Raw genomic sequence first — 11,457 nt, forward strand, 5'->3', positions numbered from 1 at the left:
GTAAAAAGCATTCTCTAGATAGGCAAAATACAGTCCTTCATCAAGGTACATTAAACAACTTAAAATTTCAAATTTGTTTTGGATCTGTATTACTACCTTTAATAAAAATCTAGATGTTCCCAGTCTAAATTGTGAAACCTTCAACATATACATAATTTTTCTAAATTCACATTCACTTTTCAAACTACTTGTCTGATTTGAGGCTTTTTTAGTTTAAATTCAGATTTTTTCAGGTTTTTTAAATTACACATCCATTAAGTAATGTTAATATGGTGGATTACATGGTTTTTGTTTTCTGTTCTTCCTTTCCTATGTACTGTTTTCGATTTAGTTTAACAGCAGTTAACACCATTTCTAGTACAGTTGAATTTAAAAGGGTTGATATTGTCTACCAATTATCTGATATGAAGGATGGCGTTTATTAAGGGGGGGGGGTAGAGACTTCATCTTAAGTTATTTTTGAAAGCAGAAATTTACCTGAATGTGTATTTTACATCTATAAACAATAGGGTTTTGTTTGCAAATAAATACAACCAAATGGCTATTAAGGAGAAACTCAAAACAAATTTCAAAGTCTTATTATCAATATCTGAAGAAATTGCAGATGTGATATGGGTATGTAAAAAAATAATCTTAGAGCATAGATAATTGATGCAAAGTTCTGGATTTTTAAAGTATCCTTATGACTGCAGCAATGAGATGAACAACTCTGAAAAAGTGAACAGTAGTTGAAACTGACAACTTGATTAATAATATTTCTATTTCAGAATATTTGGTAACATGTGTATTTACAATCTTGCTCATAGCTGTCTCACTGAGGGTCAGATTCTGCTGTCCTTACTCATGTCAAATAATTTCTTACATTGCATGTAATCTCATTGATTAAGTGTGGAGAATGATGGCAAAACCTGACCATAGTGACTAAAAGCAACAGTTGCTTCTTTCAGTCTTTGACAGCTGTGAGAGCAACTCTGTTTTTTTTCCAAACCATCCATCCTAAATTCCGACCTCTAAGAGTATGTACCTATATTTAGCTAGCAAGATTAAGTTGCGGAGGCATCAGGCAGGGCAAAGCACATTGGTCTGCCTTTTTTACAGACAGACCTTTGGGCAGACAACAGCTAAAGCTTTCTGCTCCCTCCCCTTTCCCAAGTATTTGCGAAATGGATTCCCAAAGGGAACTCACTGAAGAGCTCAGACTTTATCAATCCACACTTCTTCAGGATGGTCTCAAGGAACTCCTTGAAGAGAAAAAGTTTATAGATTGCTCTCTCAAAGCTGGTGACAGAAGCCTGCCGTGCCACAGATTGATTCTGTCGGCATGTAGCCCTTATTTTCGTGAGTACTTCTTATCCGAGCAAAATGAAGAAAAAAAGAAAGAGGTAGTTCTAGATGACGTTGACCCCAACATCCTGGATATGATTGTCAAATACCTTTATTCAGCAAGTATTGATCTTAATGATTCTAACGTGCAAGATATTTTTGCTTTGGCCAGTCGCTTTCAGATCCCTTCTGTATTCACTGTGTGCGTCTCCTATCTTCAGAAGAGGCTTGCTGTTGGTAACTGTCTGGCCATCCTTCGATTAGGTGTTCTGCTTGATTGCCCAAGACTTGCGTTTTCTGCCCGTGATTTTGTTTCAGATCATTTTGTGCAGATCTGCAAAGAAGAGGACTTCATGCAGCTTGCCCCGCATGAACTTATCTCAGTTATTTCACCTGACAGCTTAAATGTAGAGAAGGAAGAACTGGTTTTTGAAGCAGTAATGAAATGGGTCCGAACAGACAAGGAGAACAGAGTAAAGAGCCTGGGGGAAATTTTTGACTGCATACGTTTTCGTCTTATGCCAGAAAAATATTTCAAAGAACATGTTGAGAAGGATGATATAATTAAAAGCAACTCAGACCTTCAGAAAAAAGTAAAGATTATTAAGGATGCTTTTGCTGGAAAACTGCCTGACTCTAGCAAAAGTACAGAAAAGTCAGCCAAAGGGGAAGTGAATGGCGACGTAGGAGATGAAGATTTATTGCCTGGCTACCTAAATGACCTTCCCAGGCATGGCATGTTTGTCAAAGACCTAATTCTTCTGGTTAATGACACTGCTGCAGTAGCTTATGATCCTCTTGAAAATGAGTGCTACCTAGCAGCCCTGGCAGAACAGATTCCCAGAAATCATTCCAGTATAGTCACCAGACAAAATCAGGTCTACATTGTTGGAGGACTGTATGTGGAAGACGAGAACAAGGATCAGCCTTTCCAGTCATACTTCTTCCAGGTATAAGCTTATAATTGTTGGTGCAGTAACAGGTGCTTATAAGAGTTACTGAAAAGTATTCTGAGTCTCTGCAAGTTGTCTAGTCTCTCTGTACGGTCATTGGAGAGAAGTATCTATAGAGAGCTATTCCTGTCTCAGCGAGATAGATGAAACCAAGGGATTTGCATCTTCTCTTTCAAGACCAAGCCCCTGGTGAGATCTCAGAAAAGAGTAAAAGGATTAGTATATTATATCTAGGCACTGGCTTTCATTGTTTAAGGCCCAGATTTGTAATGGTACAGATGCCTAAATTTAAGCCTAATGATGTTTTTGTAAAATACCTTTTGTGAATTCCTGTTAACTTACGTGAAAGTTGAGTGCTTAGCTGCTTTAGATCTAATGAGATGTCTTTCTTTTTTTGCATATGAAATATTTTTATGACAGCAGTAATATGCATATTTTAAATGCCACTTTTGTCACTAAAATTCCAGAAGTCCTTTTGTCACATCTACCTTTGAAAACTAAAGGGCATTCTAAAATACGTAATTTAGAGGTACAAGGTGGTGTTCTTGGCAAACTGTCAATGTCAGTATGCTAAATACCATGTTTCAACCAAGAGCATAATTTTGTATCTTTGTAAAGCTGTGTAAATATAAGGCTGATTAATACAAACTGTAACTTCCACAACATATTTCAGAAAAATGAGCAAAAATACAATTTGGCATGCTTACACCATAAACTAATTCTGTTGTGTTGTTAGCTACCTGGCTATGTGCTTTGGGAGATATTTAAACCATATCATGATGAGTTATGCAGTATGCTGCTGGCCATGACCTGTCTTTAAGCACATTTGCGTAAAAGAGTGAAAGTAGGTCCTGTTTCAATAGGGAATAAAGCAAAGTGATAAGCAGTGATAGAATTTTAAAGCCTTCAGATATTTAAAAATGCAAATATTAAGTGTTTATAGGAGTATGGCTCACTGATTTCACACAGTGAAAGAGTTGGTTTCAAGCGTTTGTTGTATCTATGAGAGGGAAGTCTTAGTTTGCTAGAGAGGGATTAGCACTGCTTCATTTCCTTATGTAGGTGTAAAATGCTAATCACTGAAGTGCAAAACTTGTTACAGAAATATCCTTCTAATAGAAATACTGTGTTGATGTCATAATGTATATAATCCAAAACTGAATAGTCTAAGTCTCGGGCTACTAGAAAGGGGCCTCTGAAAAACTAAACCTCAACACTGATATTAAAAATGGATGAAGTTTTCAGGATCCTACTTTATATGTCTACATCTGTTTCCTGAAATCCTGCTCTCTTGCTTGTCAACTTTAAGCTGGCTTGCTGCTGCTACTGCCTATAGTTAAAATACTTGCCTGCATTACCCATGTGGCTGTTGTTCCTTCTAAAATGTTAATGTGGTGCCAAACCGATTTTCACTTGCTCATCTCCCTTTCTCCACCAGTGAAGCACCTGTTAGCATTTTATTTGGTAGCTAGCAACTCAGAAGGAAACAAGGCTGCCACCAGCTCAAAAATGCATGACTAGCTTATGCCCTATCATCAGTAGATATGTCATCTTCAAGACTGATTCACTAAGCATGCTGTGATCTGTGATGGGTATGTCTTCTCCTCATTAGGCCACCCAGATCCAGCTGCTGGGCCAATCCATGTCCATGAACTAAATTTCACTGCTGCAATAAAACTTCCTGTCCAGTAGGGGTGGTCTGTCGAATTTGGGAGAGGCATTTTAACATGGAGACCTTGAATGTGGAACATACTTCTGGAAAAAGGATGTCGCTGAGCTAAACCCAGATCTGATTACTTTGACTGAACTGTCTCTTGCTTTCTATCAAAGGCCTTTACACTCATGCAAACTCACGTTTTACCTTCCCTTTCTGTACATTGTGAAGCAAATCTATATGCAATAGAAGAGAGAAAATACTCTTTTTGAATGTTAGAAAGCATCCAGGTTCAGTTGTAAGTTCTCAGATCAAAACAAAAATTAAGCACCACAGATCTAGGAAAATATTGTCTTGTTTTGTTTGTTTTTTCTTTTGTCCTCCTTCTGTTGCTTCTCCTCAGGTGTTTTCAGCATACTGGATGTGAATTGAGACAGCTGTGAGAGTACTTCAGTAGGCATGACACCGATATTATTGCCAATGGAGCTGCACAGCTTGCCTTTTTTGCTTAGGAGTGAAATCTTTATTCATTGTGCCTTCAGAGATCTCAGGAGCTTTTGAGGGTATTTGTGACAAAACACCACCTCTTTTGCTCTAGGGATTGCCAGAGAAACATCTGTGCCATTTGCCGTGTAATACTTCCTGATCATTAAGAGGAACGGTGTCAGGGAGGATGCCTGGCATCTCTTGCAGCGATGAGCGCAACCAGCTAAATGTATAGCTGTGGAATAGCAGGATTGTCTGCTCCCTTCAGGCAGGAAGAAGAACAACTTGTTCTTTTCAGCATGGGATGGGGAACCCAGAGAGTGAGGGACCTTTAAACAAGAAAGAAGAGCTTAATAAAGAGGCAAAGAAACTCTGAGGACGAGTAATGGTGAGCAGATGCAAAGAGAGCTGTGTGGCATTGACTCTGCTAGGTCTCAGCACCACGAAGCATGGGTGGGTAGAAGTCATTCGTTAGCCACACTGAGGGAAGGGTAGGTTGTTCAGGCAAGCAGACGAGCTGTTGAGAGACACTGAGTGCAATTAGATTAATTTTGGGGAACAATGTTCGTTGTGTGGATTTTTACTATTTGCTTTTCCTAACACTTCCTGTTCTGATGCTCTTTCAGCTGGATAGCGTCGCTGGTGAGTGGGTTGCCCTTCCTCCACTGCCATCAGCCAGGTGTCTCTTCGGGCTGGGGGAGTCAGACAACAAGATCTATGTAATTGCTGGCAAGGACCTTCGCACTGAGGAGTCTCTAGATTCAGTATTGTGTTATGATCCTGTGTATGTTTAAAATTTAATTATGCCCACTGAGGATATGTAAATAGCCCATTGTTAGTTGAAAGAGCATAACGGTGGTATTATTCTTGTTCCAGGGCAATGAAATGGGGTGAGATCAAAAAACTACCCATCAAAGTATATGGCCATGCTACTGTCTCAAACAATGGATTGATATATTGTCTTGGTGGAAAAACTGATGATAAGTGAGTCTTTAAGTCTTTTCATGACAATTTATAACATTATTTGGTTGGTCCTTTATAGATTATATGTCCTCACGTTCAGAAATCAGGGTTTTCCTTTTTTATATCTCTGGATTAAGGTTGCTAACAATTTGACAGAGGGGAACAGATTATGGTATATAGAATATCTTTTTCATGATAAGGTAAAATTGCATATAAATCGTAATCCCAAGTAGTTATTTTAATGACCATACTTATTTCCAAGGCAAATTTTACTTACCTTGCAGACACATTAGTAATATATAGCTGTGAGGACCCTCACTGAAAGTATTATTTCCTTCCAGACAGAAATACTTAGGTGCCATGGAATTGCTGTGTCAGTTTTTCAAATTTTCTGACCAGTGATGCCTGTCACACCTTAATGGGTATAACATTAGGAAAATAAAGGTTTGCACTCACACTGAGCATGTGGTGGTAATTTTTCAGTGTTTGTATAGGGGACAGTTAAGATAGATACAAACTTGTCAAGTCAGCTAGAACAGCAGCATAATCTTTCTTTTATAACCTTTGTCATACATTCCTCCACAAACCCCTCTGAATAGAATATGCTGGGAAAGGACGTTGTCTTTCTCCTCTAAGGTACAGTGAAATTGCTGCCCCGTGTAAGCAGCATTTAACATTTGGTTTAGTTCTATGGATGTGATTAGTGCTTTGTAGACATGCAAAAGTTCCCAGATTAGATACAAGAAAGGGTCTCATGGAGAAGAAAGAGGTGTTATACACTGCACAATCCACCTCAACTAGGTCTCACTTGGAACAAGCCAAAAGTTTGTTAAAAATGATCAGTTTTTCTTTTTCCTCCCCAGGAAATGCACTAATAGACTATTTGTATACAATCCCAAGAAAGGAGACTGGAGAGACCTGGCTCCAATGAAAGTGGCTCGCTCGATGTTTGGAACAGCTATCCATAAAGGCAAGATTGTCATTGCAGGTGGTGTCACTGAAGAAGGCCTTACTGCATCTGTTGAAGCTTTTGATCTGACCACCAATAAGTGAGTGCAATATTCAAGCTATTTTTAAGCAAGTGTTTCATCAGCTAGGCTTTTAGCAGCTCTGAGGTAAGAGTGACAAAGGTGTTCAGGTGCCTATACTCCCACTGAGACACTTCGTCTACATTCACATCTTTAGCAACAACAGCAGCAGCAGCTTAAAGAGTGCTTATCTCTGGCCATTTTTCCTGCCCCCACACGCATTTTCTATGCTAGCGTAGCTACATCGCAAACATGATCAAGGAGCTCATGTAGCAAAAATAATCCACCCTCTAATATTTTAAGTCTGATTATTTTCCCAGTTTAGTTAACCACACAGCCACATAAACAGGTGTGCTGGCATAATAGGGGAGAAGTGGGAGAGATGGGCAAGGGCCACACCAGGTAGTTGAAACAGTACTGGCACTAAATGTGAAACCCCAGCAAGAGAAATCAGGTGCCTGAACGGGATTAGCTGAATGTCCTTCGGGTATGTGGCCTTGGGATGTCTTGCTGTTCACTTACCTTGTCACAGCAAATACCATTTACCACTACTAAGTGACAGGTGGATAATTCAGCTTATTTATTTAATATGAAAACTCCAGGAAGACTTTCAATTCTAAGTGCATGCTCTGAAATACTATAAAGAAAAAGTAGTGACAACAGAGAGTAAGCCATACCTGGAATTAGCTTACTTATTTGGTCCAGATACTTTCCAATGTTCTTCCTCACAGCCAGAATCTTTTGCAGTCAGCATCCCTCAAAAGTGTATTATCTTCCAGAGGTTTATCTGTATCTGTGTCTTTCTACTGTTAATTTTCCTTTTTGTTACTTCTGTTACTTTTCCTTCCTATCATCTTTACAAACTTTCATTTAAAATAGTATCAGTAAAGCTTTATTATGATAGCTCAAACTTGTAAGTGGTCCTGGATGCACCTTTATTTTATTAATGAGCACTTCTATTGTATATAAACACATTTGGCTGTGCTGCCTTTACTGACAGGTGGCATTGCAGCCATCAACCTCACAACAAAAGCTTTAACTTAAATGGATGCTATTCCAAAGAGACTTGCTTATAAAATTTAACAATACAAAATGTGAATTATGCAAGTAGTTCTATGAGGAAACTTTGGACTTTACACCTTCTATAGAAAGCAAAGGAAAGCAAAGGTCATTTTGTTACCATGATGTTTGGCGCATTCTTCTCTTCCGTTGTTCAGAAACATGTGCAGCTTGTGGTCCAAAAAATCTGCAGGTTCTTGTCTTGGTTTACTCTGTTTTGTTACAGTCAAGTCACACAAGTGAGAGAGACAAATTAGCCTATTAGTTTTGATGTTGACATTATCCAGAAGTGGGATGTCTGTATGGTTGATATGTTCATAAGTGTGAATTGGCAGAAAATTTGAAATTATGCTAATGAGCTCCAGTAACTTTTTTAAACTCAAATTACTATGTCAATGCCACTTGAAACGAATTCATTTTGGAAACTATAGGGAAAAAATGAGAGTAGCTGGGGAACAAGACATCTGTATGAAGCATATTACTGATGATGGGACCACGTGACCTGTAAGAAGTGGTCTCTGGGAAGAGATGTCATGGTGTAATTCCATCACTTAAGACTTGCAGGAAGTCCCTGTGGGGATGGAGACACTGAAACTCACTGCTGATAAATCTCAGATTTTTTTCCTTTTACTAAACCATTCACTCAAGTGGTCCTTGGTACCTGAATCTATGTCACCCAGAGGTGTATATTAGTGCATCCAGTTTAGAGTATTTCTCATGGGTTTGTTTAACTTAGGTTTTTCTTTTCATTTTTAGGTGGGAGATTATGCCTGAATTTCCCCAAGAGAGAAGTTCCATCAGTTTAGTCACCTTAAGCGGAGCTTTGTATGCTATTGGAGGCTTTGCAATGATTCAGCTTGAATCTAAAGAATTTGCACCCAGTGAAGTCACTGACATATGGAAGTAAGTTTAATTTTAATTACGCTTTCCTGGTGGAAAGCCATATCTAAAATTGAGGTCTGTAGACACCGCAGGGTAAAATTAGTTTTCTGTTTAACTCTGGAAATGAACCATAGCACAGGTTGTAAAGCACTTGTTGACAGATAGAAACGTTTGTCAGAAAGTAACAAATAAACATGAGACTTGAATCTAATGACTACTTCCATCTACTAATAATTTGAACAGTCTGAGTCATGATCTTCAGACTCTCTTACTCTTTAAAAGAGTAAGTTGCCATATCTCTTGTCAGGTTTAGCCTTGTAAGTGTACCATAAAAACATTCTGTTTCATGACATTCTTACACAGAAAAGCCTGTATACGCAGAGGTTTGTACATATTTATGTGTTAATAGTCAAATGAGTAATTGTTCCAAGAGAATCAGAAATCCCTGTCTGTGGTAGGTTGACCCTGGCTGGGTGCCAGGTGCCCACCAAAGCCACTTTATTACTCCCCCTCCTCCGCTGGACAGGGGAGAGAAAATATAACAAAAGGCTCATGGGTCAAGATAAGGACAGTTTAATAAAGTGAGAGCAAAGGTCACACATGAAAGCAAAGCAAAGGATGTTATTCTCTAATTCCCATCAGCAGGCGATGTCTAGCCACTTCCTGGGAAGCAGGGCTTCAGTATGTGGAGTGGTTGCTCTGGAAGATGAAAATGCCCCCCTTCCGTCTCCCTTCACTTAGCTTTTATATCTGAGCTGACGTCATATGGTATGGAATATCTGTTTGGTTAGTTTAGGTCAGCTGTCCTGGTTATGTCCCCTCCCAAGATCTTGCCCAGCCCCAGCCTGCCATTGAGGGGGGCAAAAATGTTGGAGAGACAGCCTCGATGCTGTGCCAGCACTGCTCAGCAGTAGCCAAAACACTGGTGTGTTATCAACAGGTTTCTAGCTACCAATCCAGAGCACAGCGCTACGAGGGCTGCTATGGGGAGAATTAACTCCATCTCAGCCAGACCCAATATGCTATCTCCTAGATTTTTTTTTTTAATCTAAATCACGGTAGCAGTGAGGAAACATCACATCTTTGCTGTGACTCTTCAGTTGCTAAGGTAAACTGAGGAGTTTAAGTGGCAGAAGGATAGGAAGGATTCCCAGAAAAAACACCTTTATATGTTAGAATCTGAAGGAATTCAGAACGGACACTTCAGACAAGTAGGAAGCTTTTATAGGAGTAATTAAAGTATGACACAGGCCAGCAACAAGCTTTAAGGACCAGGAAAAGGACAGCTCACGTGCACAAGAACATCTTTCTGTTCGGTTCTAGAGGACAAAAGCAACCTTTTGTGGCATCCTTCAGCACATGGTTGCTACAAGCCTTTGCAACATGTGGACTATCCTCCTTTTCATGTATGTGTGATGAAGCATCAAACTCCAATTTTAAGATGCTATGTTGTGACCTTATTTTGTTCAATGCAGGTATGATGATGAAAAGAAGGAATGGATTGGCATACTGAAAGAGATCCGATATGCTACTGGAGCCTCCTGCCTGGCTACACGCTTAAACCTCTTCAAGTTATCAAAACTGTAAACAAAATGCTGGAAAATTTGATATGGTGAGGGAGTTTTGATAGGCCTTTCTGGTTTTGTTGCATGAAAATATCCCCAAATTGTACAGTTTTGTAGCAGCACACTAGTTATACTGTTAACTGTTAAAACAGTTCATCTGTCTGTCCAAGTCTTAAGATATGTACTAGGTAACCAACAACAACTGATTTCTTGCCAACGTTTAAAATCCTCAAGAATTCTAACTAACGTAGATTAGAATAAATGAAGATTTCAGAGAGAACTCCATTTTTCACTCTGTGAAGTTGCCAACCAAACTAGTTAGACTTCCTTACACTCAGACAATCCAGGATATTGGTGCCTTATCCTCCAAACAATGCCCATGAATTAATTGTTAAGTTAAATACAACTAGTAGGTATCTAATTTTATTCTAACTGGCTGTTTGTACAGCCCTGATTTCCCCCTTCAGCATTTTATGTAAATCCTGCATTCATCAGACATATCTTGAAAATATTTTCATTAGAGCCTTCTAAAAATAATTTAGCTTGGAATTGAAATGCATATTGAAAACAAAAGTGGCTTAATACTATGTGGCCTAAGAAATGCCAATCTCAGCTAAAGCTGTACTAGTAGCCAGACGTGTGAAGAAAGAGAGACAAGTTCACAGGGTTAATAGCGCTACTGTTTCACCTACTATGTTTAGGCTTCTGGTAACAAGGATTTTCCACTTTTTTATGCTTTTATATTTATTTCCAAAGCAAGTATTTTATGGACATTTTTCTCAGAGAGCTGAGGCCATTAACAAGCGTTCATGAAAAAGTCCTAGAAGAATTGATCATCAGCAAGTACCTATGGCAGAGAGGACTTTTCCATCTAATACAGAGTTGATGCATTTTGATGTTGAAACTTTTAACAATTAAACTTTGTTTCAAAAACTATGGAAGTATCATTTATGGTGTCTCTTCTAGTGATCAGCTCATCATCACTGCCATATTGACAGGACAGATTTGTTGGTACTGCCATTGCCCAAAACAGCACTCGGTTTTCTTAAAGTAGAGCATGCCCACCATTTTCATAGAGAATCTCTTCAAAGGATTTCTCTGTTGAATAAAGAGGGTGTCCTAAATCTAAAGGATGTCATAAATCTTATGACAATTGATATAGCAGGAAAACTGGAAAAGAAGCCCACCACACCTGAATGAATAGCAATTCCAATTATAAGATGACCCCTTGCTTTGCCTTCCTAGGAGACAGAGGTAAACATACAGCAAAGGCAGAGCTGTCATAGCTCATTTTCAGTATGTTACTCTATACTGGTATTTAATCTGTGGGACATCTTTTGTTTTCCCATTTAGTAGCCAAATCTTTTCATTGGCTCCAGTTAAATCACTGGTTTATACGAGCCCATCTGCTCTAAACCTTGCCAATTTAATTTAGAAAGAATGACTGCAAAGGATCAAAAGCAGCACATTTTACTGAAATACTCTTAAATTTTGCTTTTTTTAGATGCCCTTTCTGAATCCACTCATAGCAATTTTTAATCCTC

At 38.8% G+C, this 11,457-nt stretch overlaps 1 protein-coding gene across 3 annotated transcripts; it reads left to right on the forward strand.

Annotated features, from left to right (window-relative positions):
• Positions 1-1,083: 1,083 nt before the first annotated feature.
• On the forward strand, positions 1,084-10,849 carry KLHL41 (kelch like family member 41). Of its 3 annotated transcripts, none has more exons than XM_069781360.1 (7): positions 1,084-2,273; positions 5,043-5,200; positions 5,293-5,400; positions 6,243-6,428; positions 8,223-8,369; positions 9,824-9,960; positions 10,670-10,849. In XM_069781360.1, the coding sequence occupies exons 1-6, from the start codon at positions 1,164-1,166 to the stop codon at positions 9,933-9,935; spliced, it is 1,821 nt and encodes a 606-aa protein (XP_069637461.1). In that variant the 5' UTR covers positions 1,084-1,163; the 3' UTR covers positions 9,936-9,960; positions 10,670-10,849. The 3 variants fall into 3 exon arrangements, with proteins under 3 accessions (XP_069637461.1, XP_069637462.1, XP_009910147.1); XM_069781361.1 differs by having other exon boundaries at positions 10,697-10,849; XM_009911845.2 differs by having other exon boundaries at positions 9,824-10,849.
• The last annotated feature ends 608 nt before the right edge of the window (positions 10,850-11,457 follow it).

This window comes from Haliaeetus albicilla, chromosome 4 (assembly GCF_947461875.1).
Source record: "Haliaeetus albicilla chromosome 4, bHalAlb1.1, whole genome shotgun sequence".
NCBI lineage: Eukaryota > Metazoa > Chordata > Aves > Accipitriformes > Accipitridae > Haliaeetus > Haliaeetus albicilla.

What these genes read in the sequence shown, in the direction of transcription:
- KLHL41 (XM_009911845.2), top strand. Translation starts at nt 1,164, where the DNA reads ATGGATTCCCAAAGGGAACTCACTGAAGAGCTCAGACTTTATCAATCC. An exon ending in TCCAGTCATACTTCTTCCAG is followed by an intron (nt 2,274 to 5,042) that starts GTATAAGCTTAT and finishes ATGCTCTTTCAG; the next exon opens with CTGGATAGCGTCGCTGGTGA. An exon ending in GGTGGAAAAACTGATGATAA is followed by an intron (nt 5,401 to 6,242) that starts GTGAGTCTTTAA and finishes TTTCCTCCCCAG; the next exon opens with GAAATGCACTAATAGACTAT.